This window comes from Stigmatopora argus, chromosome 4, assembly GCF_051989625.1.
Source record: "Stigmatopora argus isolate UIUO_Sarg chromosome 4, RoL_Sarg_1.0, whole genome shotgun sequence".
NCBI lineage: Eukaryota > Metazoa > Chordata > Actinopteri > Syngnathiformes > Syngnathidae > Stigmatopora > Stigmatopora argus.
In genome coordinates, this window is record NC_135390.1 from 14,313,094 (window position 1) to 14,341,034 (window position 27,941).

The 27,941-nt window shown below is 35.8% G+C and overlaps 1 protein-coding gene across 5 annotated transcripts; it reads left to right on the forward strand.

Annotated features, from left to right (window-relative positions):
• The first annotated feature begins 147 nt into the window (after positions 1-147).
• adcy2a (adenylate cyclase 2a) lies at positions 148-27,888 on the forward strand. Of its 5 annotated transcripts, none has more exons than XM_077598797.1 (26): positions 151-356; positions 2,135-2,666; positions 6,155-6,352; positions 11,572-11,733; positions 14,082-14,231; positions 16,337-16,485; positions 16,589-16,700; positions 17,021-17,148; positions 17,507-17,665; positions 18,263-18,395; positions 18,851-19,027; positions 19,133-19,173; positions 19,316-19,396; positions 19,471-19,540; positions 19,620-19,717; positions 19,806-19,890; positions 20,096-20,233; positions 20,583-20,702; positions 20,805-20,989; positions 22,485-22,569; positions 23,410-23,568; positions 24,280-24,426; positions 24,627-24,737; positions 24,829-24,943; positions 25,828-25,952; positions 26,845-27,888. In XM_077598797.1, the coding sequence occupies exons 2-26, from the start codon at positions 2,154-2,156 to the stop codon at positions 26,995-26,997; spliced, it is 3,594 nt and encodes a 1,197-aa protein (XP_077454923.1). In that variant the 5' UTR covers positions 151-356; positions 2,135-2,153; the 3' UTR covers positions 26,998-27,888. The 5 variants fall into 5 exon arrangements, 4 of the variants coding, with proteins under 4 accessions (XP_077454926.1, XP_077454923.1, XP_077454922.1 ...); XM_077598796.1 differs by having other exon boundaries at positions 152-356; positions 2,024-2,666; XM_077598799.1 differs by lacking the exon at positions 151-356 and having other exon boundaries at positions 2,410-2,551; positions 2,617-2,666.
• The last annotated feature ends 53 nt before the right edge of the window (positions 27,889-27,941 follow it).

The window sequence follows — 27,941 nt, forward strand, 5'->3', positions numbered from 1 at the left end:
GGTGAAGGTGTGTACCTAAAACTCCCCTGGGTGTGTTTTTTTAACCGCTATGGGTGCAGGTTTTCTTTCCAATCGATCCAGCACAGACAGTTTAACCAGTGAGATTTCTGCAGAAAACAAGAAGCACCTGACTGCAATCCACTGATTGCACTTGTAGGACACCAGATTGGTGAAAATGGGTTCTTGGACGTTTGGCTGCCGGACTTTTGGTCGCCAGACTCTGTGAGTTGGAATGAAAACCTGCACCCACTGTGGCTCTTTGTGGAATAGTTTGCCTACCCTTGAGGTAACCCCTGACAGGTCAATCAATACTTTACAGCTGCCTCTGTTTTGCATCTCATCACTTGAGAATGAAGGTAAGGTTGAAGTCTATTTCTGTATTGTTATTCTCACTTGTTAACTGTAGGGGACAGAACACAATTAGAATTTAACAATTAATTCAACTCAACAGTCAGCAATCTTATTGTGAGACTTTTCAATTATGGGCAGCTGGCAGCTAGCAATATTATTTAATATTTGCTTTTAGCCCCACCTAACAGTTTATTTGTGTTAGGTGAAATGGAGCCTTTGTTCTCTCATTGATGACACGATTGATGAAAATTGCACAACAGACAGACACCAAGTCGCAGCTTTAGAAACTTTGTCTGGGCTTAGATAATCACAAATAATTCACTACTTACACTTATCAAGAGGGCATTGAGAGAGGTTGAAATGATTGAATTCTTTTGCTTAGTTGAACCTTTGAATTAAAGTTTTGCTCAATAGCAAACAAAACAAAAAGATTTCAGAGCAAGAACAAGATGAGCGAGGTCAATATCCTTGTCTACAAAAAGTGTGTCAGCTTTTGTTCTCTACAAGACTATAAATTGGGTTTTGGTAAGGTTTCAATCCATAATAAATCTGAATCTCAATCTAAACAGGGGGCACCCGATGGTGCATTGGTTCTTTCGCCTCACTTCAGTGATGTATTGATTCACTCTTGGTGATGGTGTGATTGTGAGTGCAATTGTTGTTTGTCTGGAGACCGGTCTTGCGTCATTATGATTGCCATCACTTTGCATTAATTGTGATTTATAGCTGTGCAAAAATTCAACTATAAATTCAAATTCATTGCACATCTTTATTTTAAATTTTTATTTTATAGTCACTGCTATATGATTAAAGTTTGTTAACCTGTCAACAACCTCATGAGCACATTACTCAAGTTTTCTCAGGTTTGAAGTGCACACAGTTCTGATTGGTTCTAGTGATTGCCTCAAAAGCTTGTGCAAACCCATTAAGTTATATAGACCATATTTTTTGCCTAGGGTTATTTCATTATTATTTTTAAAATAATTCATTGTTCATGTTTTTTTTTTACAATTTTCAAGTGATTGCATTAATATTTGTGGATTTAACTTTCATTAATAGAGGGTTACAAATGAGAGAGAGAGAGAAAAAGAGAGAGTAGGGGGGGGGGGGGGGGGTGTAGATAGAAGGAGAATTAACAAGCTTTTGAGGGTGCCAACACTTTTTAGTGCCTCATTTCTAGGTGTGATTCGGCCATTTCCTCTGAGGGGAAAAAGCAGGTAGCGAGAGGAGTCGAAAGAAAATAAGGAAATAACAAATGCTTTCTTTCTGGGCTTGCTTGGCCAATGGTAAGGCTGCCAAAAGCATCTTGCGTTTGGGGTGTGATTGGACTCTCGTCAAAGCCAGGACGACAGAAGTGCTAATTACCACCCCATTATCATCTCTAATCAATTAGTTTTCATTCATTTACTTGCAGTGAATGACTGAATGTAGTCAGACTTGTATCTTCAATTGTAGCCATTGAGTTGATGCAGGATTATTTCCAAAGATTTCTGAACTGGAAGAAACAAAGCCAAAGTGCAACTGCTTTTCTTGTCAAGTCTTGCTGGTATAAATCTAATACATGTGATGATAAATTAGTAACTTTGGCAGAAGTAGTCATGATGAAATGTTCTCTTTTTTTCCTTTGCTGCTGCTCCACCTTATTATATATTTCCTACACTCCCCCTATTAGCTTTGCTCCCCCTCCCTTTTATCCTTCACTTCCCTCCCACTTTCTCCCTCTGACTCTAAAGAGCAGTCCATCTCAGCTCTCCCTTCACTTTACGCTCCAACATGTTGGCAGAAGGAGGTGGGGGAGGAGGATGCTGCGCTCAAACCTTGGTGCGTTCTTGCCACCTCTCCGGCCGGCGAGTGGTGACTCCGACTCGGAGCCACCTTTCACTTGCATTCGCCTGAAGGAATTAAAAAAGGAAAAGGGTGGCCAGGTCACACAGGACATCAGGAGTTCTCACAGCAGGATCTCCAGAACAAGCAGCAGCAGAAGGAGAGTAGAACACACCAACTGCCCCTCATTTTTAGTGGAAACTATTACCTCAGACGTCACCGCCTCCTCTGGGATCCTTGACACTTCTCCCTTTTCAGCTCCAAGATCCATGTGGCAAGAGGCAATCAGAAAGAAGCGGTACCTCCTGGACCGGGCTGAGGGCTCTGGTGGGGGAGATAAGGGAGGTCACGGGAGGAAGAGCACATCACGAGACTGGTTGTATGAGTCGTACTACTGTATGAGCCAGCAGCATCCACTGATTGTGTTCCTCCTGCTCATAGTGATGGGAGCATGCCTTGCTCTGCTGACTGTGTTCTTTGCATCGGGACTGGTAAGTTCTACATCTTTGCCTGTATAATGCAAAATCTTATTAAAAAAGTCGATTTTAAAGTCCTCAAATTCTTTTGGGATTAAAAACAATATAAATATATATATTGGGCATATTTCAACAAAGTTTACAGGATGTGGATGAGAACATGTTCACACATGGGGTGGTACATGGACAATTAAAAAAATGTTTTAAAACAAAGCACCATGTGTATGTGATGCAAACAGTGCAAAATCCATTTTCTGCCATATGTGCATACACATGCTGATAAGCGTATAACTTTTAAAAGCATGTGCTCTACATGGCAGCACTAATGTGAAGAAAAGGGTAGATAAAAGTGAGAGGGGAATGAGGGGCTTAGTTATTGTTTGAGCTCACGGTTGACTGAACTATAGAAAGAAGCTCAATATTTTGACATGGTTATCTCCGCTTGGAAAGGCTGACAAATCCACTGCAGTGAAGAAGCAAACATTCAGCAGAGTAAAAGGGACCTATCTGTTTATTTGTTAAGCAATATGTCACTGAATATGCATGTATTGTACATCTAAAATTATACATTTTTGTTTTCTTCCTAGAAATAGTCTCTTGGCTAGATAGTTGCAACACGAAACCAACAGAGACAATAAAACCAACAGAGAGAAATTCACTTTTTGAAACGTAAACATTGCTTTCATTAGTTTGGCTGCAAGTTTGTTTCTGGCATTTTCCTCACCTTGTCATTCATTGAAGTACTTCAAATGTCTTTCAAATCAAATTAACAATTGAAAACAAATTGATCCATTGAACAAATGGAAACTAAATGATAATCCATTGTTTGACAACATGGCTTTGAGTATGCACGGCTGAATAAACTCATCATTTTAACATATTTGAGCAATATAGCCCGTCTCCTGGTGTATCCCTGATTAATCTGCCGTGATGGATGGATTTTGGGATTTTCCATTACATGGAAAAAGTATTGCATCACTGTCACAAAATATTGCCAAATCCAAAACAAAACGTGGCAGATGTCAACCAAACTCTAGGTCAATGATAATTTGCATAATGGCATAATTTGAAAAACAGATGGTGAAATCAGAAACTTCCATTCCCTGGTGCTACGCATTTACCATGAACGTATAATGGATTATCAGCAAATTACCTTAATGGTAAGAATATAAAAATAATAAAAATCATTAACTCAATGAATATCCTGAGTTAGATTTAAAAAAAAAATACCATGCTTTTAACAACTTTCTTCACAAGTTAAAAATTGGTCATTTAATAGATCTCTTTTTCCCATGCATGTGTGGAAGAATCTGACTCATCACTTCAGCCTTGACTGTTGTTTCTTGTGGCTGAAATTTCTGATGCTGGTAGCATCATAGTTGAATAAACTGTTTATTTTCTACGATTTTTGTAAAGTTAAGCAGAGGGTCAGGTTTTAACAATAACAGGCATGTTGCAAAATAGAATTTTCTTGAATAAATATACCTCAAATAAATACAGCTAACAATGGGTTTCTGGGCTGAAAACCCGCAAACATCTCGTGTCTTCCTGTCCTACATCCTGCCTTTTTGCTCTGGCTCCGTGCGAGATTGGTGTGACCTTTTGCTCCACCCATCATTTCATTCTCCATCCTTCTCTATTTCTGTCCATTCTCCATTCTGTGCCTCTGTCATCTTTCACCTCCTCATATTTCTGTCTCTCTTTCACTTGTATCCTAGTGCCAACCCCCCCTTCCTGCGAGCTGGCTGACCTAAATCCTGCTCTGTTTTGGAGCTCAGCTCTGGGCAAGACAAACTCTGCAACCACATCCTCTCCTGTCCCACTGCATTGACTGCATACATGGGGAAAAGACAGGGAAGGTGGGGGAGAGGAAGAAAACCCTAAAGGCCAGGGAATAGATGGAAGGCAAAATGAAAAAAGAAAATGCCGCAATGAGATTTAAAATATTAACCACCCAGGGAAACCTTGGTTTGCCCATAATCCATTCCACAAGGAGGGACTAATGTTCTGGAATCAAATCTTTGCCCGCATAAAACCTTGGACTAGCACTTACGCACTTGCGTGTAAAATCAATCAGGCACTTTTAATATGAACTTTAATATTGTTTAAATATTTTAGCATTGGTAAACAAACAAATCCGATTGGCTGGCAACCAATTCAAATTCCAGAAACAGGCATGGTAAGCTGACTGACTGATTTCGGGCCACTGGCAGGGGACACACTGAATTGGTGGCCAGCCAATCGCAGGGCACAAGGAGACAAACAACCATACCTACTCATAACTAAGGGCAATTTAGAGTGTCCAATCAGTGTACCATGCATGTCTTTTGGAATGTGGGAGGAAACTGGAGTACCCAGAGAAAACCCACGCAGGCCCAGGGAGAACATGCAAACTCCAGACAGGTGGACTGATCTGGATTTGAACCCAGGTCTCCCACTGTGAAGCCAAGGCGCATACCACTCACTTTCAAATATAGAATTACTATAATCATTTTTTTTAAATAATGATCATAATAATAATAACGAATCCCCTGTAATTGGCCCTTGAAAAGGTTTACAATTTTTCATAGAAAGTCCAAACATACTATAATTAGTGTTACAAAATATTTTCAGTGCTGTTAGTGCAGCTAAACTTTATAAATCAATTGATTTTGGACTGATTTTTGTTTACTGAAATAAATGTCAGGAGTCTTTTATTCCATGTTATTAGGTGACGTCGATTACAATGAGCAAATCAGATTAAAGTACTAAAATACTTACATTGACAGACTATTTGGTGCCTGAAAGGGTTTTCTTACACATGCCTGCCTGTTCTTTTAGTGAGAAAAATGAAGAGGGAGTCTGGAAAAGAGGCTTTTGGCAGTCTATCTATTTCATATTCTCTTGAGATGTATCAATTTTCTGTGTTTTTAAAGTGCTGTTGTGTTTATGTCTCTCAGGAGAAAAACCTCTCACTTTACGTTTAAGTGGCTCCTCCATCTGCGACTGTTTGAAATCTTTGTTGCAACATTTTATGCAACTTAGTAATTGATTTAAGAGTATTTATTGTTTTAACCTTTTAACCGAACAACGACTTTTGTAAAGTCGTAGCTTAATACAAAGAGAATGTGGTGTTGTGCATAAAAACGTACACAGTGTTTAGTGCAGGGGTGGGCAAACCGGTCCTCGAGGGCCGCCGTGGGTGCAGGTTTTTGTTCCAACCGATCCAGCACAGACACTTTGACCAATTATATTTCTGCAGAAAACAAGAAGCACCTGACTACAATCCAATGTATGTGCATTAATTATCAGAAGCTGATTTTTTTTTTGTAATCTTATTAATTGTTTTGTTTACTTGTTGCCTGCAGGTTAAGAAATAGCGAGTAGACAGCAGGTGTTTTCTTTGCCATAGTCTTCTGCCTGCGGTTATTGTTCAATAATAAGATTACCTATCATGCTTCACGTGATCCTAATTGAAACTCAGTTCTGGTTTTAATTTCTATTTTTTGTCATTCTTATTTCAGAACGTTGAGGACCATGTGGCGTTTGTAATCACAGTGCCCACAGTAATGGCCATCTTCCTGACTGTATTTGTTTTGGTCTGCATTGAATCCATTTTCAAGAAGCTTCTTCGGGTTTTCTCCCTTGTCATCTGGGCCTGCTTGGTTGCAATGGGTTACCTTTTTATGTTTTCCGGTGGGATCGTCTGTCCGTGGGACCAGGTAAGCCCAAAAATAGAATATATTGCAGTCATTTTGTGTGTGTGTGTGAGTACAAACACCTGTAAATCATTGTTTTTTATTCATAGACAATATAAATAACTATATCTAGCTTCCCAGTTTGAAAAGGAGGCCAATATGCTAGAAGTGTCATAAACGTGAATTGTGTTGAATTCCCGCTACAGAAAATTAGAGATAATTAAGCCAACCTCTCAAGTGATTAACTTACTAAATATTACAAAACTAACTTCATAACTTTGCAAGTATTAGTATTTGGGGGAGAAGAAACACAAAAAAACCCTCTAAAAAGTAGAGGAGAAATTAGATTGGGATTGTTGTGATGTCAGTCAGCCATTAATTATTTTTCATTCAGTCATTATAATCATCATTATTTAATCATGGTAATTGTAGATTTTTCAGCATTTCTTGTACTCTAGCAAAACACAAATAACTTCTTGTACCTGCCCATGATGTTGTTGATCCACCTGCTCATTACAGCTGAAAGGCACTGTGCCACTGTCAGCATCTTTCTGACATTCCCAGAGGTGTTGTGGAATAAATGCCTTCAATTTATTTTGGAAGAAATTGTCAAGCATATAAGAAATGGAGTTGTGTTCAAATCATTTAGTGGAAGATGACTTAAATTCATGCCAACACATTTCCACATTTTAAGCAAATAGGACGTAGGCAATCCTCGCCAAGCTTGCATACAGTTTTTGTAGAATCCATAACTATACCTATCTATTACTTCAGTACAGTATGTACTTGAATAAAAAAGTGACACGTGGCTGCTCTGCTGGTAAAAAAAAAAAAAGAAGTGTGCAGGCGATATATGTACAAGCCTTTCATTTTGTCCCCACTGGGCAAACTACACAATCTTGAAAGGGGTATCTTGGACATGCATTTAATCATTCCAATACTGGTTATTCTTATGAGGAACATGGGGGTGCTCCAGTAAATCCCAGTCAACTATGGGCAGTAGATGAGTTACACCCTGAAATGGTGGTTTAAAACAAAATGACATTAGACCAACTTGTCTTTGTTCAATTCCTAAAGTGAGTTAACAGATAGTATGTCATTTTCCCCAATTATTTACATTATCATAAATGAGCGCTAAAAGGTTTCCACCATGTATAAAAATGTAAGCACTGGCGTTTCATAGCAACATGCTCCAATATTAAATACTATATACAAATGACAAATAATTACTCCTTTCACACTGGTTTGAAATCAGCAATTTGAAATGGTAAAGGGATACTTTGTCCTTATCAACTGCATTGTTGCAGCCTAACACTGCACAATAATTAATCATTTTGTAGACATTAGCTATCTATCAAATTCCTCAGTCCAAACACTTAATAACCACCACAACCAAACCGTGTGCAACCTCTATCATGATGACAAGGGAAAATCAGCTATAAATTTGCTTTCCAAGCGAAATCGGTCTGGAAAATAGGTTAAACTTACCAATATTTCTGACTTGTGCTACATGACTTACTGAATATTTTTATAAAAGAGCATTATGTTCAAAAATATTTATATTCTTCTCATACTGTCCATTTTTGTTATCATCTGCTCTTGCCATCAAGATGGGATGTGACATGATTGTTTTTTTGCCTACATTGCATTTGGAACTGGCAGTGAAATATGTTGTTTTGATGAAACTTGCAGAGACTGCTGAATGGTTGCTTTTACAAGTAATTCCCATTCACCAGTACCTTTTGAATGCAGATGTCTAATGGTGGACTAATTTGTCACAAAGCAGCATTTTGAGGTGTACTGATTCACACATCATTCTATTCATCCCTCTTCTCCTCATGGAAAATATCAGCCCATTATACTACCAGTGCACTCCGACTGCAGCAACCACATTAATTAACATTTGTCTGGCGAGATCGGCTTGTTGACTCAGACTCCAGACGACATCAAATTCTCCATAATTACATGTGTTTTTCCACTTGTACTTTTGAGCATCTTGAAATAAGAGACCCGAGAATCGGTATTTTACTTGTTTTGTCTGATTTTAAAGTTCACCTCCACACCTTAAGATTTTTGAAAAGCAATTATGTAGCACCAAAAGACATGTAGCAGTATTTCTGACTGTATTTCATGCTTCAAAAAAGGTGATAAATGGTTCATGAAAAACAGTATTATTTAAGTTTATTGGTGAAAAAAACACTTCCATTTCAGTACAGTGACATGCAAGTTAAGATAAACATAACACAGAGGCTCAAAGTAGAATTTCCTATCCTCAGTATGCCAGAGTTAGTTTGTATACATTTCAGTCTCCATTTCCCAACCTGAAATCAATTGAATGCTTATCCACTCGCCACAAAGCCTCTCTGTTTGCATTTGCTTGGGAGAAAGGCTTATCTGTGTGGTCCAGCTTCTACCCCTTGCTGAGAAATGTCTATGCCCCCCCCTCATCTCGTTCCCATCATTCACCCGCTCAGTCCCTAATGTGCAGGCTTTTTAGTTTTTGTTCTACACAACACTGAATTTGGAATAAGGATATTAATAGATGTTAAATGAATACAAAAAAAAACATGATTGTGCATTGTTTTTACCCTGGCCGCATGGTGGAAGGGTGGTTAAGTCTCTTTCCCTCACAGTTCTGAGATTGCGAGTTCAATCTTTGGTTGGTTCTAACCTTCCTGTGTGGAGTTTGTATGTCCTCCTTGTGCCTGGTTGGGTTTTCTCTGGGTTCTCCACTGTCCTCCCACATCCTAAAAACAGGCATGTTTGTCTTTTGTCTCACTGTGCCCTGCACTTGGCTGGCAACTAATTCAATGTGTTTCTCACCTACTGCCCAAATTTGGCTGGAAATGGTTTCAGCATCCAACGATTTTTGTGAGGATAAGTGGCTTGGAAAATGAAAGAATGAATGTTTTACTCATGCCTATTTGGTGAAATTGTAAATAATTACATCAGCTAATTGTTTGAGAGGGTAGACGTGGAAAGGTCAAAATACACAATGAACTGTGTACTCTGGAGTGAAAGTAAATGTAGTAGTGCAGGACATGCAGTGCTCCCTAAGTCAATTTGTTCAACATTGAGACCTTTTAACTTCACCTTCTTTCTTTAGCAGCAGTAAAGTGAGGAATAACAAGTCTTTGTATGAGCCAGCCAAGTGTTTGTGCATATCAATAATTAATTTGTTTGTCGCATGCCCAACATATGTCTGTCCATATGCGTCATCGTGTGAACATCAGTGGAGGATGATAAAATGCAGGGATAAGTTATTATCAACAACTATTATTAGATGTGAGAAGTGAGGTTTGAATAGACAGCAATTGTAACAAACCAGGCACTCCAAGCCATTATTTTACAAAAATTGTCATGGTTATGATGATATGCAATCAAGGCAAATAAAAAAGGAATAATCACAACTGTCTTGTCAGACTTATAATGCAAACTTGTATAATTGTGTTATCAAGCTTTGAATTTAACAACCAAAACACAGCATCAACACGGATAAGTCAACTCGGTGTAACTCAACCGTTTTGATGCCATGTTTTGGAAATGGAGCCCAAAAGACAATTTGACAAAATCAACATGTTCTGTGCAAACGTTGAAGTTAAAACTTAAAGTCTTTAAGGGAAACAAAGGGGCTGATGCAACATAGGAGTATATTGTGAAATATGGAACTATAAAGAGGATACTGTTTTTTTTTTTTTAATATTCACTATATTTAATATGCACAGTAGATGTTTGCCTCTCCCACAAATGTAGAAGTATGTGTGTGAGTGCTTCAGTGGGTTGAAAATGCTGCATTCACCTTATTTAGCAATACACAACAGACTCATTTGAAGAGGTGCAAACTAAGCCCCTTAATAATGCGCATGTTTAGTATAAAATGTGTGTAGTATACAGTTTGTAATGTGTTTTTAGGGCAAGGGAAAATAACCGAATGGTGAACATCACACATAGGTATGTTGTAAATCAAGCATTTAAATGCCATACAAACCTCCGACTAAAAGCTTCATGTAATCAGACACTCCATTGTCATCATTTGATTTTAATGGTGGTATTATGGAGGATTTGCTGCAAGGGTAGAACTGGCACTGTTGACTGGATCTTGGAGGGCCTTAATAACATAATTCTTTGTAAGAAGCTCCCTACATGAGAATTTGCGTCCACACCAATGGAAGATTTTCCAATTTTCATTACCACTTAAAGCCAGGGTATTACATTGGCAGATACATCTAAACTGGCCTCCTATAAGATACCTGTCAAGATTTTCATTTTATTTTATCCAATTGAAGTAGAAGCATTGGCTATCAGTGTACTTTTTGAGAAAGAAACATTCCAGAGTAAGCTAATTATGCTGTGGAGCCAGATGGTATTCCTCAACTATGCGGCTTCTAATACATAGGTTGTAGTTAAATTTAATTTATTCATACAGCATACTGTGGTTGTTAAAGCTCTTATAATATCTTTCCAGCTTTCGGGGCTCTTTTATATGTTTTCCTGTTGTACTGCAAAAATGCGAAAAATGAAAAACAGGCAGGTACATGTAGAGTAAATGTGGAGCTTTAAGTGATGCTGAATGATATTGTCCCTGGAACTTTCTGTATTAACAATTGGAGTTGTGAGATAAGTACACAATGAATACATGCTTTGACAGTTGCATGCACAAGTTTAACTTGCAGAAATACATCTTTTAACATGTAAATAATTTCTCCCAATCTTACACAAACTTCCAAAAATCAAACCGCTGTGACAAAAGCCCTATTATTTCCTGTGAAATCAAATTATTGTCAATAAATATGGAAAATATCGTTGGAAAAAAAGTACAACGATTCATAATGAAAAAAGAACATTTCTTGTTCCAATGTAGTATGGTACAATGGTGAACACAATAAATCTGCACAAGTTGTGCAGCTTTAGTGGCAGCTTCCATCACTGTCAAACAGTGAAAGACCAGTAATTTGCTACAGAAAATTACCCATATTCATCTCAAAGTACAGTTTTTCTTTGACTTCTACCTCCTCTCCTCTTCTTCTCCTCCATATTCTCACCAGAAAAACAAACTAAAACTGTAAATGGCATAAAAGTTTTGTATGAGACAGTAGGAACAATGTTTCCCCATTGATTATCTTGGAATGGCTTACATTGAAATGGTTTTGCTCAAGGCTTGTATAACGTGTTTTTTCCCAACAATATACATCTTTGCAGCTTTGATGTCGGAAAAAAAATCCAACCTTATCTTTTTTTTGCAGGTGTCCTTTTTTTTGTTCATTGTTTTTGTGGTTTACACGATGCTGCCATTCTCAATGCGGGATGCCATCATTGCCAGTGTTCTCACTTCTGCGTCACACACTGCTGTGTTGAGTGTCTGCCTCTTCAATACAGGAGATCATTTGGAACCTGTAGTGTGGCAGGTAAGGCTTATAATAAACACAAACGACGGGTGTACTGTGATACTGTTGTTTGTTCACACTGAAGTTAGAACAGAATGAATTTGCCAAGTCTTTTTAGATGTAATGTGCAACATATTTTAAAGCACACCATCACAAGCGCGTTTATTTTCAGACAAAAGGCACAAGTAATTATAAGGGGCATTGGTGTTTCAGTGGACTGCATTTGTTCTTTATCTTTTAACATTGTAATTATTGTTTAATTTTATTTTTTTGGTTGTTTCATTCATGAGTTTGATAAATGTGTTTTTGAGCTCTTTACTGAAGCAGTACAATGCAGTTATGCTCCAACAAAAACAGGTTCGAGGTCATTAAGTACAATCCGAATTCGTTTATAAAATGCACTGGATTATAAAAGGCCCTGACAATTTGGGGGAATAATTATATAAATAATAATAAAAAAGGATTTTAAGTGTGTCCTTTACTCCGAAAAATACTGTTGTCTTTTTTTCCTCCTATTTTATTTTCAACTGATGGGTATGTAATCACTTGCAGGATATATTTTTTTTGTCATTGAAAGCCGCACAAAGAATATCATTAAAATATCACATCGTTCTCCTGTGCTTTTTTTTTCCCTAGATAATTTTAAATCAATCACCCAATGGTGTCCACCAAATTAAAACAGATGAATTTTCTAATGCCATCTCATAAATATGAGGAATACACGTGGTTAAATTATGCGCAGACAGAATTTTCATTTAACATCAACATACAATAGTCGCATCCATCTATAAATGGTTTTTAAAAATGTATTTTTTATTCTCCTGACTGTTGTTGAATAGCAATATATTTTCAGTCCCAAGCTAGTGATTTATTGTATATTTTCATTTTGTAGGCCAATCGAAATTATCCTAAGTAGATTGGGATAATCTTGAACTGTCCCAATAACGCCAAATGGTTTTTCCAGCTTGTCCTGAAACACTCAAAAAAATGACCCCGGATAATTTTTGCTTGCCTTCGTTTTCCACACTTTCTGGCACAGAAACACTTGGGGTCACTGTGCAAACAGTTTGAGTCCATAGAGAGTAGGACTTGAGGGCTTTCAATTCACTTGAAAATAGTGATGATCACTTAAATCTTTTGCATTGAATTTAGCAGTTTGGAATGAATACATTTTGTTGTGTTAAATCTCAATCTGGAAAATACAAGCTACAGTGTTACTATGACTTATAGAATAGAATGCATGTAAGAAGTGGAGTTAATGCATGTGAGGTGAACTGTAGTACCGTTTGCACATTTCGGGTCACCTAGCACACATTCCATACAATAAAAAACATTAGTTGCAGTAATGTACGGTGACAACATCAGTCTAGGTTACCAGCTGCATGTTGTACCTTTTTATTCTTCTAAATTAAAGTGATTGAATCTTCCAAATCACATGTTATAGATTACAATGTGTTCTAATTGAGACATACTCAATTAGCTAATGGTATTTATGTTAAAAGAGACATGAAGATGCACAAGAGAACTTTCTGATGTGATGCACTGAACCCAAACAAACCACGATATTTTTATGAATTCCATGCATCCATCTGTGTATCGTAGATCCTCACGAGAGCCGTCAAAGTGCTGGAGCCAATCCCAGTTAACTAAGGACAACAGCTGGGGTTGAATTGTCTCCCAGCCCAGTCAGTTTAAAAACATAATCGGAATAATTGCCAGAATAATTGCCCAAATATTTGTGCGATGCTCACATTTGGAAGGAACAGCGATACCAAAGCGATTAGTCGTTGTCAAGGTGTTCCGTCTTTTGTCCCGCTCCCTCAGAGGACTGAACATAATTTAGACATGACTCGTCTGGAAACACAAAGGTGTCAAAGAAAGACTACAGTACTCTTTGTTGCTAAGACACTGGTGGCCTATTCACAAACTGAAGTATCTTTTAAATCAAGATTTCATTGTGATGTGGATAAACATCCTCAGGAGAGTTGGGAATAAAATACTCGTGTCTTGTGGGGTCATTCATAATGTCATAAAGACATTCATGGGAGCAATTGTCCATGGTTACCACCTTAATGCAATTGAGAACCAGTTGCTATGGTTTGATGATTACTTTTATTGCACTTCTCTCATGCAAGTAGTAAGAACTTGGAACTTAGTTTATGCAATTTCATGATTCTGAATTCTTATAAATCATTCTTGGAACTGTGAATCACGAAACAGTATACGTAAACTGTTTTGGTAATATTTAGTCCCTTGATTTATTCTAAAGTACTAGCTACAGTATTTGGGAGAAACTTTTCCTGATATTTTATGCTTAATGTGTAGAAAACACTGTCAATGAGCGGTAACATTTGCTTATGATTTTTCAGATTTTGGCCAATATCATCATTTTCATGTGTGGCAACATGGCAGGGGCATACCACAAACACCTGATGGAGTTGGCACTTAAACAGACCTATCAGGATACCTGCAACTGCATCAAATCCCCAATTAAACTGGAATTTGAAAAGAGACAGCAGGTAACAGGTTCAATATGCCAATGGATAAATGGTCATTTAGTCAGGAAATGTGAGGCAGTAAAAATGAAGATATATATATATATATATATATATATATATATATATATATATATATATATATATATATATATATATATATATATATATATATATATATATATATATATATATATATATATATATATATATATATATATATATATATATATATATATATATATATATATATATATATATATATATATATATATATATATATATATATATATATATATATATATATATATATATATATATATATATATATATATATATATATATATATATATATATATATATATATATATATATATATATATATATATATATATATATATATATATATATATATATATATATATATATATATATATATATATATATATATATATATATATATATATATATATATATATATATATATATATATATATATATATATATATATATATATATATATATATATATATATATATATATATATATATATATATATATATATATATATATATATATATATATATATATATATATATATATATATATATATATATATATATATATATATATATATATATATATATATATATATATATATATATATATATATATATATATATATATATATATATATATATATATATATATATATATATATATATATATATATATATATATATATATATATATATATATATATATATATATATATATATATATATATATATATATATATATATATATATATATATATATATATATATATATATATATATATATATATATATATATATATATATATATATATATATATATATATATATATATATATATATATATATATATATATATATATATATATATATATATATATATATATATATATATATATATATATATATATATATATATATATATATATATATATATATATATATATATATATATATATATATATATATATATATATATATATATATATATATATATATATATATATATATATATATATATATATATATATATATATATATATATATATATATATATAATGTCATGGTATGATAGGATTTTGATTGATTTAGATTTTTATGTCCGATTATTATTATTATAAAAATAATAATAATCGGACATAGGCCCTGTCGTCATTATCAACAACAAAAAAAGCCTACTTGTCATCACACCCAGAAACTGCGTATGAAGAAATTGGTGGTGCTTCTCCATAAGCTGCGTTTACTCGGCAAAAGACCTAAATAAGTGATAGTTAGAGACTTGTAATTTGGCATTCTGCTGTTATGGATACAGGTCACTTACCTCTCAGTTGCATTTCGTTTTTGTTGTTCCTTTTTCATTCCATACGTGTATGTGTTTGTTGAATGTTTTCTCATCCAAATCCACCATCTGTAACACAGTGTGGTGTACATTGAGGTTAAGGCGTGTGAGAGCAAGGTGTTAATGGAAGTTTGGACTGCTGCTGTGTGTTACAGTACAGTAATATTTTGGAGGAGTGATAGGGATGGGGGTTCTGTTAGGCTCGTTAGTTTACAAATATAGAAAGAAGAGTGTTTTGTTTGCTGCATGGTGAATCTAGATTGTGCCTTTTTTATTTCAAACTAAAAATGAGTTGTCCAGTAGCTCTGTGGGTAATGCCTTTGAACTCAGTGCACTCAAAATAGTAGCTGTTTGTTTCATGCATTAATCCTGAATTTCAAATAGTGTGTATATTTTGAATGAGTAGTCCAAGGACAGCAAGATGTACGATCATAAATTCCAAAGTAATGTTTGCTGAGAAACGACCATGGGGCTCTATTTCAAGTGGCACTGAGAAAATAAAAAAAGAGGGAGTATGACACTTGCTCATACTTTTTACTGCTGCAAATGATGGAATAATGACAAATGCCATATTGTGTTCTATGAAAGACACTGCTGATTTGTTAAAAAATGATGGGCATCGAAAATAAATCTGTCCTCATAATTAATGTTTAAACATTAACTCCTATTGTTTTGATTACCCAATAATGTTTAGAGCTTGACCTACAATATTTTTCTTTTTTTTGTATCATCAGGAGCGTCTGTTGTTGTCACTGCTGCCAGCACACATAGCTCGTGTGATGAAAGCAGAGATTATCCAGAGACTAAAAGGACCAAACTTTGGTCAGATGGAGAACACAAACAATTTTCATAACCTTTATGTCCAGAGGCACACCAATGTCAGGCATGTACAATTAATCCGTATTGTATAATAATCTTATGCAAATAATTGAGTGCACATATCTGAGTGGCATCTCGATCATAAATCCTTCTTTCTTATTTTGTAGCATACTCTATGCCGATATAGTTGGATTTACACGCCTTGCCAGTGACTGCTCACCAGGCGAGCTGGTTCACATGCTAAATGAATTGTTTGGCAAATTTGACCAGATTGCCAAGGTAAATACTCTTGCTTTCAATGAATCTTAACATATCTATCTTTTACTAGAGAATAGATTTCTTTTTTTTTAATCATTTGGCATATGAAATGTGACAAACCAAGCATTCTGACTTATTCTACTGCTTCATTGTAGAAATATTGTATTAAAGTTTCCTTATGAAGAAAGGAAGATGCGAATCACAAAAGTATAGAAAGATAAAGCATTTTTTTTATAATTACAGTTGTCGATGTGTCTAATATCTATATATACAATGCATCCCAAGTTTAAAAGACGCATTCTGGTGATGTTCTCTCCGTGTGCTCAATCTTTTATACACAGGAAAATGAATGTATGCGGATAAAAATCCTTGGGGATTGTTACTATTGCGTATCTGGCCTACCAGAGTCTCTACCAAATCATGCCAAGAACTGTGTTAAGATGGGTCTGGACATGTGTGAGGCCATCAAGTAAGTCAGATGTCTCCTTCTGTGAACGCCTCTGTACGACACCACATTTGATCTACCAGTAAAAAAAACTTTTATGATTGATAACGGTTTAACACTCAACTGTTGTTCTCCAAATTAAAAGATCCCTCCCCAATTCATGTGATAATCCCTCATAACTATTATGTCTACAGGGTGTGGAAAAAGATTGTTCATTCAAGGTAGTTGCGTCACGCCCACTGCCTCCAAAAAAGACTAATTTACATAATTGACAGTTGCTTGCCGCGACATAGTTTACATCATTTTCTTAGAAGTTTGACAGTTTGAATGTTGATTTTGTTACCTCCTCCACAGTTATAAGTGTGGTTCTGATGCATGACAGGAAAGTGCGTGATGCCACAGGGGTTGACATCAATATGCGTGTTGGCGTGCATTCAGGAAATGTTCTGTGTGGGGTCATTGGACTTCAGAAATGGCAGTATGATGTTTGGTCACATGATGTCACGCTGGCCAACCACATGGAAGCAGGAGGTGTACCAGGGTGAGTGAAAGTTGGCAAGAGCACAAAAAGATGTTGTGATATTGGCTATTTACAATATAGTGGAACCGCTAAGGGAAAATACAATGAATTCTGGGATACTTAATGGCCTTCAATAATGCTTAAAATATTAGATTTCCCCAATAGTGATTGAAATTGAGTTGAGTTATCAATTGACTAAATATGGTCTGTAATCCTTTATATGAACATTTCAAATTTGATTCTTAAATATAATTTCTTGAAAAAGAATAAAGCTTTTAGTTCAGGCAATTGCTTTACAAGGATTTGAAAGATCTAATGAGCTGATTTGTTGGTTTAACATCATTTAGTCCCACTTTTGTACATCATAACTTTGAAAAAAAGATATTAAAGAAAATTGAGTCTTTATTGTGTGGTGCTATTAGCATCACAAGCTTAAAAAGGGCCTTAGAAAGAGTGAAAGATCAAAAGACATTTATGTGCATCGTTAAACTCTGATTTCTCACAAACATTTCTCTAGGATGGACTTTAACAGTTCCACTTTATATCATTCTTGATAGCTTACATCACTGCTTGAAGGAAATGATAACCAAATTCATGATCATTCCCTCAAAATTCCAGGCGAGTACACATCACTTCAGAGACACTGGAGCACCTAAATGCAGCCTATAAAGTAGAAGATGGGGACGGGCAAGAGAGAGATCCTTATCTCAAAGAGCACGGAGTTATCACATATTTGGTTATCAACCCAAAGGTAATAAAACACGTTCAAATACTCTTTGTGTGTGTATGATTTTAGCAGCCACATCCATGAAGTGGAGCCACTTTAGCTTGAAAAAAACGACTTGAAAAAAGAGGCTTCAATGTGTTTTAAATTTGACCCCATTACAAAATCTGCTGTAAATCTAAATATAAAAATGAAAAGCCTTGAAAACTCTTTGTAACAACCAACTATCTTTGCTTTTCTTCTATTATCTTAATTCAAACACATGATGGAGAACTTTACATGGTTTCACCCAGACAATTAAGTAATCCAGTATAAAAATATATAATACATTGATTTAGAGCGGTAGGCTGATTAAACACTTCGTTTTGAATTATCAGTATGTTCTGAGCATAACAGGCATGGAAAATGATTAATTCTGACTATTTGATTTAACAATGAAATTTAAGAAACTGTAAAGTTCTCCCATAATTTTCTATGCTCAGGTGGAACGTCGCAGCCCGCAGCAACACTATAGGCCTAGACACACACTTGACGGGGCCAAGATGAGAGCCTCAGTTAGGATGACCCGCTATTTGGAGTCTTGGGGGGCAGCCAAACCTTTTGCCAATCTGCACCACAGAGACAGTATGACAAATGAGAACGGAAAGATCAACACAGCTGTGTGTAACTTTCTTCATGTTTACAATTTATCTGTTGGAATATAAAATGTGATGAATGAACCTCGCTATAATTGGTCACCTCTTGAATTCCTTTATCTTTTCCAGGACGTGCCAATGGGACAGTATCATTTCCAGAGATCTGAAAGGCAAGCTACGTGTTTCACTATTCTAGAATGAGTTGCATTGACACTACTTTTAACAACTCTTGACTTCCGCTCAAGGCGTTGATGCGCATGAATTATCTCGTCAAAATATGTAACTATTTAGTCTTTCTACCCCTGCCATCAGGACAAAGTCTCAGAAGAAGCGGTTTGAAGAGGAACTTAATGAGAGGATGATCAGGACATTTGATGGCATTAATTCCCAAAAGTAAGGGGAGTCACAGAACTTTTTCTAATGGTTGGAAATGATGACATTTTTGCCCTAAATGACTGTGCCTCCAGGCAGTGGCTCAAGTCTGAAGACATCCAAAGAATATCATTGTTTTTTCACAATAAATCCCTGGAGAAGGAGGTAAGAAGTGACAATGGTTGCTAAAAATACAGTACTGGATAATTGTTTTGTTAATAATCTCCCCTTTTCTCCTTTTTAGTACAGAACAACAATTCTGCCAGCCTTCAAATATTACGTCACCTGCGCCTGTCTTATATTTTCTTGCATTTTCATTGTACAGATACTTGTCTTACCAAAGTACGTGTATTTTGTCTCCTAACAATTGCATCAATTGCCGAAAACAAACTGATGGAGAATGATTCAAATTTCCAATTTATCTTTTCAGGACCACCATCTTGGGAATATCTTTTGGTTTGGCATTTTTTTTCCTTTCCTTGATTGTCTTCATATGTTTCATCGGGCACTTCATGGTGAGTGACATTTTTTTCAACACAATTAAATTGTGTGATTCTTTCATTTGTCTTATGTTATGAGAGTAATACACGTATCTCCAATTGTAATCCAATATTTAAAACGTCCAATGGTTTCATTTTTCAGGTGCTAAAGTATGTCTTATTTACATTCTTTAATGAGATTAATGACGAGAGCATATATGTATTTTATGTCATCTTGCAGCACTGCAGCAAAAGTGGTCCGAATTCATGGATGTGGCTGCTAAGGTCTTCATTCATTATTGCCAACAAGCCATTAGCCCGGATCACACTCACCTTGACAACCACAGCTCTCATACTCACTATGGCAGTATTTAACATGGTAAGTTCTCATGTGTATAGACAGAATGCTGTGACAGAAGCAGAAATAATTAGGCTTGAGAATGACGTCCAAGAATAATAATCCTGCAAATAGTGCTCCCCAACTAGCTGTAATGTAAGTCACATATACTACTGCATTTGTATCCCTGTAATAAATTGAGTTTTTTACTTGTGGTCATGCACATGCCATAAAAAGTGAATCTGAACAACAGGTTACGAAATGGATGAATCTAAAACATTTCAGGATTTGTATGTACACGGATATGAATTGAATTACACAGATTGTTTGCAAGAACAGATTAAAGAATATGTTCATTTCATCAGGTGAATGATGTTGTCTTTTGTTCCAGTTTTTTTTGGAAGATGCTGCTTTGCCTCCAATTTCTGTATACAATTCCTCCAATGAAACACACCCTTACCCAGATGGACAACCAGTTGCTTTTATGGGCAAAAACAACTTCTATCTTCCAGTAAGTTAAATTTTAGATGAGGAACTCAATATGTTTCTCTTCATCTGAATATATCTTTATCTTTCATTTTTGTTTCCTCATAAATCTCATTTGTCTTTCTAGTATTTAATTTACAGCTGCATTTTAGGCCTGATCTCTTGCTCGGTGTTCCTGAGGATAAACTATGAGTTGAAAATGTTAACCATGTTGACGGCTGTGGTGGTTTACAACATCATAATTCTCCATACGCATGCATCCCTCTTGGATGAATATAGCAGATTCCTGTACAGAGCTGAAAGCCTAGACAGGTATGTGTGTGTAATGAGCAATACATTTTTTGCTGAGGATGAGTGGAAGAGTGTTCAAATGTGTACATAAACCATTTGTGAGGGAAGGTATTTATTTGTATTCTTTACCGTGATATCATGTTACTGTGCAAAGGTGGGTAAAAAGAAAGCAGTTGGGGCAGCTGAAAGTGTCTTTGTAGCCCATCAGGCCGAAATAGCTTGAAACAAGGCAATCATCATTTCCTTTTTCTTTTCTCTCAAACTAAGATTACTCAGTCTGCAGTTCATAACATCATTGGCACAAAACTAGGAAGGTTTGGAGGGTACTCTAACTTATTACACGATGCATTACTGGAATAGCAAATATATTGATAGTATAATGAGGATTTTCCATCCAGTATGTATATACTGTAGCACTTGCCACATTAAGTTTGCAATGAAAAAGTGTAATGTAATATTATATCAGTGTTTATACACATTTAAAGAATCAGAACACTCAATGTTTGGGCAAGAGTATTCATTGATTGAAAATTTGCCTGTTGTTAGCAATTATGCCTTAATGGGAAATGTCTTTTTTTTTTTCTTTGTTTGTCTTATTTTTAAATACAAATATTAAATAAGGGGCAGGATGAACTTTCTTTTGCATTTTTAGAAGCAGTCCTTTCAAATAATTTATATTCCATTTTTATTTTACCTGTAGGACCAGAAAGTGATAAGGCATTATTTTCAGTTTTTCCGGCGTAACCTCTTTAGTCATGGCCAATCAAAGTGACTCCACTCATAACCTTTAAATGTTGTGCACTAATCTTGCACAAAGAGTACTTTTAGGGAGAGCTTTGTACAATAAAGAAATTCTGAATTAGCTAGCATTTGCTCTCTTTGTGTAACCTCCACTCACCAAGGCTGTCCTTTTCCAAGAACTAATGCAATAATAAACGAGACCGTTGTCTGAAGATAAGACTTCTCTTGATAAGCCTGAATGTTCATTAATATTCAAAATGTGCTTGCAAAAATGATTGCAATTGATTGAGCCGTATGCACATTTGACACTTCCATTAAATAATCAGTTTAATTGTAAAATCTGGATATCTAATTACAATACATTACCTTCCCTTTTAAGTAGTCCTGATTCATGGATACGGACACACAGTCCGTCTCTAACACATTTATACGTGGCAGTAATTAGATCTTCCGGTAAATTACAAGTCCCAAGTTTCTGGAAATTCTTTCCCTTTAATGATGTCTTTTGGAAAAACATGGCACAGCACAGGAATGTGAATTGTAAACATATATGCACTTGTCACAGCAAAACAGATAAGACAGTTTTAATTTAGTAAGAGCTTGGAATAATACGGTCTGTCAACCAATCATGTGACAAACTGATCACTGCCTGCATTACAAATGACGCATTGCTGGTATTTACTTATAATACTCCGATTTTTCACATCGTTCTCTATATTTCATCTCCTCCTGTCAGCTAAAAATGCATTTTTGTCTCTTTCTTCTGGGCTTCAAGACCAGGCGTCCTCAAAGACCTGAAGACTATGGGCTCTATTTCACTCTTCATCTTTTTCATCACTTTACTAGTGCTTGCTCGGCAGGTAAGTTCTTTTGCAGATGGTTTGAGCAATGAAGCGTAGTGCAACAACAGCTGGCGATATAGAACTGTAATCTGTCACTGTAATATTGTGCTGTTTGAGTGTCAGATAAAAAGATTTTTACAGGATATGAATCACCTTATTCCTAGTTTTATTGTAAGATTTTTATTGTTTAAGAAAAACAAAAGCAATTTTGCCTTCACTTGTGAAGTTGTCATGTTCTCCGCATCTTAATATTCCATTTTGTGAGGATCAGCGGTCTTTAAAATGAATAAATTAATAAAATTTTACAAGATAATTGTATGTAACATGTTTTTAAACGAGGTGATTAAGAAGCTTTGTTGCTTATGCTGTGAAACCTCCAAAGTCAAATAAAGTTCGCAGATTTTGCTCTGAAATAATTTGAGTTGGGTGTTTGGCACACAGAGCTCTTGTGAAATGCAATAAAGTTTCCGAATATAAATTGTACAAGTTAAAATTTTCAAGAGATTTAGAATGCTTTCAGCTGTATAACATTTAGAGATTCCGCAGTTTTGTGTGTATGTGTATGCATTGAATGACTTTTCACACTAGCGCAAGCAACACGCAGTGTGCCGTCAACAAACATTAATCATGTAGGTGGTGAGGGGGTGCTATGTACCTGCGCAAAGAAGCGTTGATACATTTGCGCAGTGTGAAGAATCTAAAAAATGGAAAAATGTTCTATTTGAGAGTGGTACTTGGAACTGAAACTAGTGTGAAAAGTCTTTAATTTTTCAAATCTGTAATTTTTCAGTTTCTTGATGGACACAAGCTGTCAGAGTGTACCTTCAGTCTCTTCATTTCTGTGTCCTCTTGTAACAGAATGAATATTACTGTAGGTTAGACTTTCTGTGGAAGAACAAGTTCAAGAAAGAGTGCGAGGAGATTGAAACTATGGAAAACCTAAACCGTGTTTTGTTGGAGAATGTCTTGCCCGCACATGTTGCTGAGCACTTCCTGGCGCGGAACTGGAAGAATGAGGTTAGACTTATTAATAATGTTCATTTTGGGGGTTTTGAGCCCCTGAGCCACCTACCAAAGTAGGCAAGGTCTCTGAAGTCTACGGTTGCTAAGACTAATGTTAAAAGGATTGAAAATAGTCAAAGAAGGAAGTTTCTTACAGTCAAAATCCTATTGATTGCAGCTGACATCTGAATGAGAGACACATTGTCAGAAACCCAACGTGGTAGGGCGTTTTAAAAAATGAAATACCTACTCACCCAGTTGTGGAAAGTGTTTGTCATATGCCAAGTAAAGTAATTGACACTATATTGCTACTACATTAAATCTGTCATATAAAATAAATAGATTACCTTTTTATGTTTACCCAATCTGGGTGCCTCATGGGTGACTGCAGTAGACAACATGAAGTCTCATTAAATCATGTTTGCAGGACGAGAAACTAGATGTTCATCGTAAAAATCAACGAAATGTTTTGTATTCGATGCTAATATCAAGTACACCACACAGGTTTTGGATGGTAAAACAATTTTATAGAATGATATTTATGATACAACCATTTGGAAAAGTGTATATATAAATGTATCTATGTTTGAATGCCAAGGCATCTCAAGTGATGCTATTATCAAAACCTGTGCCTGGCTCCCCCTTGGCTATCTGAATTTTATCATAAACGAGTGCATTTTAACTTGTGTTATTGTGACATTATTTTATTTATTTATTATCTTGCAGGATCTTTACCACCAATCTTATGATCTGGTATGCGTCATGTTTGCATCCATCCCAGACTTTAAAGAATTTTACACAGAATCCGATGTCAACAAGGAAGGATTGGAGTGTCTCCGGCTTCTCAATGAGATCATTGCCGATTTTGATGAGGTAAATAAAAATCAGAAGCAACCTGTATAGGTTTTGTTTGTTTTATTGGATAGGGGGTTATTTGTAACTTTTTTATCTACTAACGTATTACAGGAAAAATAAAAATGTCAATAAATTCTATCATATGCATACATATTTTACAGGAATTGTACATTATATTGTTATTCTTGTATACATCAGATTTGCTGTGTTTTGTTCAGCTATTGTCGAAGCCAAAGTTCAGTGGTGTGGAAAAGATAAAAACTATTGGAAGCACATACATGGCTGCTACAGGGCTCAATGCCTCACCTGGACTTGAGTACTCATCTCAGGTTAATATCATCACAAACACTTTAAAAGTACTACGCAATCCATTTTGATAACCTATGTCTTTTGGTCAAATGCTGTGTTTTGTATCCATAGGAACATGACAGGCAATACATGCATATTGGAACGATGGTGGAGTTCGCATTTGCTTTAGTGGGCAAGCTTGATGTTATCAACAGACACTCCTTCAATGATTTCAAACTAAGAGTTGGTGAGTTTAAAATTGTGCATAATGATAAGAGGTAATTGTTGGTTAATGTGGGACATTTTTGCCATCTACATGCACACTTCAATTAGGTTAACTAGAACCAGCAAAACGTCATCCATGCTTGCAAATTCATTGTAGTCTATACATATATATCTTGGTGGCAACGTGGTAATGAAGGGAAGAGGAAAACAGACAGCAGGGTCACAGCTCACTGCATGTGGCAGGAGCAAGAGTTCAATATCTTCAACCTGTCCAAAGAGCACAGCATGTGATGCTCCATTAACTCAGCAGTGTGCCTGTGTGTGACAGTACATCCCTGCTGTTGTCAGACAGACACACTGGGAGGCTGGTGAAAATTCCCACCTACTGTTTTAACAGGATAAATGAGTACCACTGTGTGGCTGTGATCAACTTCCTCTCTAGAAATTAACTCATTGGCCAACATAGAGGCATGCTGTGCAGTATTTCGAGAAGTACTTTGACAGAGGCTTTCACCGTTGAAGAGAAAGAGCCTCATATTTTTTGACCACTTAGAATAAGTAACCATGTGGAATGTAATTCTTGGTTATTTTTTGTGCTTTGAATGGACCAAAATTGAATTATAATTTTCCGAACTGCTTCATCCTTGCGGGGGGTGCTGGAGCCTATCCCAGCTGACTTTGGGTCAGGGGTTGGGGAAGACCCTGAATTGGTGGCCAGCCAATCGCAGGGCACAAGGAGACAAACAACCATTCACGCTGACACTCATACCTAGGGACAATTTAGAGTGTCCAATCAGAATACCATGCATGTCTTTGCATTGGCTTTTTATAAAGCACAATGACAATAGTTCGAATGCATACCTACTGTGGTTTTATTCTAATAATGACTTTTTTGGTATAATGTAGGAATCAACCATGGCGCAGTGATTGCTGGAGTTATTGGTGCACAGAAACCGCAGTATGATATATGGGGGAACACTGTGAATGTAGCCAGCCGAATGGACAGCACAGGGATACTGGGAAAAATACAGGTAAGCAAAGGAGATGTTTTTGTGATTCCTAAAAACAGCACACTAAGCATGCAGTAACCTCTTTAATAAGTGTACAAAGCCACCAAAACTTGTTTTTACTATTCATTCCTTTCTGTTCATTAGTAGTTTTATTATGCACCATGTGTCACAATATGAGCTAGTGTTTGAATAAAGTAAGATGGAGAGTATTACATGTAAACATAATTAATGCCCTGCAGACCAATCACCGGACACTAATAATGGCCCCGTTTTGGTAAAAGCAAAAACTAATTGCACAAAATAGATGGAAAAGAAAAACATTAACTGTTTATCTGTGCTGCTCTGAAGGACAAATCAGTTTGAGTGCTCTTCTGGTACTGTATTTGCTCAATTCTTTGTTTCCCAAGCACAGCCATTTCATTTGTCGCTGTTGACATTTTAAATGACAGAACAGATGAGTCAAAGATAAAACTATTATTCTTGCGAGACAATCTATTTATAGCAGCAGAACATCACATCCCAAGTGACGGCTTCCGCTCTTTTTTAATTTGCTCTCTGCCTTAGCACTGATAAACTGTATTGGTTTTCCACTTGAGTGACGTAAGTCGGTGGTCTCTAACCACTGGTCTGCAAGCCCCTTGGTGCAGGTGTTCTGACGAGTTAGGCTCCCTTGTTGAAATAAGCTCTGCAGCGCTACTGAGCATGTGCATAGTCACCATGCCCCTTTTGCGAAATAATTAATTCATAATCATTTTTTTTTTTAAAAGAAGAAATGAATGACCATTTTGTCTCTGACATCGTTGCTGCCAATGAATAATATTTTGCAAGTAGTGCTTATTTTATAATCCCTTAGCACTCGTGATGAGGGAAAAAAGACATGGATGGCTGTAATCAATTTTTCCACCATTTGCAGGTGACCGAGGAGACCAGCCGCATCCTTCTACAACTAGGCTATATGTGCTCATGTCGAGGCATTATTAACGTAAAGGGCAAAGGAGAGCTCAAGACCTACTTTGTGCACACAGAAATGACGCGATCACTGTCTCAAGGGAATTTGATGATATGAGGCTTGAGTTAAATCAGATACTGATATCAGCTTGGAGACTTTTTAGTGGCAGTGAAAGCATTTTTATTCACATATTGAATATTGAAAAAGGTTTATGTTGCTTTGCCACAGTTGTAGTATATATTTGTCACTTAATGTGTAGCATGTACAGGCAGTAGGAACTAAATGCATCTATTATAATTTGATTGGATTAGGAAAGAAAAAGTGGCATGGATCGGGCAAACCAAGCAATTTCTTCAACTGCAATCCAAAATATACTCAGACTCAATTCTGGCAGGCTTCAAAGATCTTATTGCTGCAGGAGTTTACTGCATCAAAAAGAAGACTATTCTATTCACATTATACATGAAGAGTTGGATTAAGCCTGTTGTTCTATGTGAAAGTATGTAGAGAACAACAAGAAATCCTTTTGTTCTGCTTTTAAAATAACAAATTCAGCATGACTAATGAAAATTACATAATTTGAGGTGATTTCATTGAAGAATACAGCCTTGAAACATTTTTTATTAAAATGAATACTACAAAACAATACAAAGGAACACTGCATGACTAAAGTTCCACACAGATGTGAATATATAGCTACATCTACCTTTATGGAAGCACGTGATGAATGTCTATGAATGAATAATTTTAATATGATATTCATGTAGGGCCATGTTTTTATACTTGAATCACCAGAATTGGCTATTTGCACAACACAAGATTATGAAGCAAGTTAACTTCAAATATTGAATATCTAAGAAAAATGGGTAGAAAGCTATGAGGTTTTTGCTTGTCTGTAGTGGTTTTATAAGAAAAAAACTAACTCTCAAATGGTGTTTTGATGTTTTCATTATTCCATTGTTATTTTTTTCTAAAAAAAAAAGGTCAATAAACGTCTGTGTTTTTTTCTTTCATAGCATGCTTTTTGGGAAAACAAAAAATGGCTTAACTCCATTAAGACA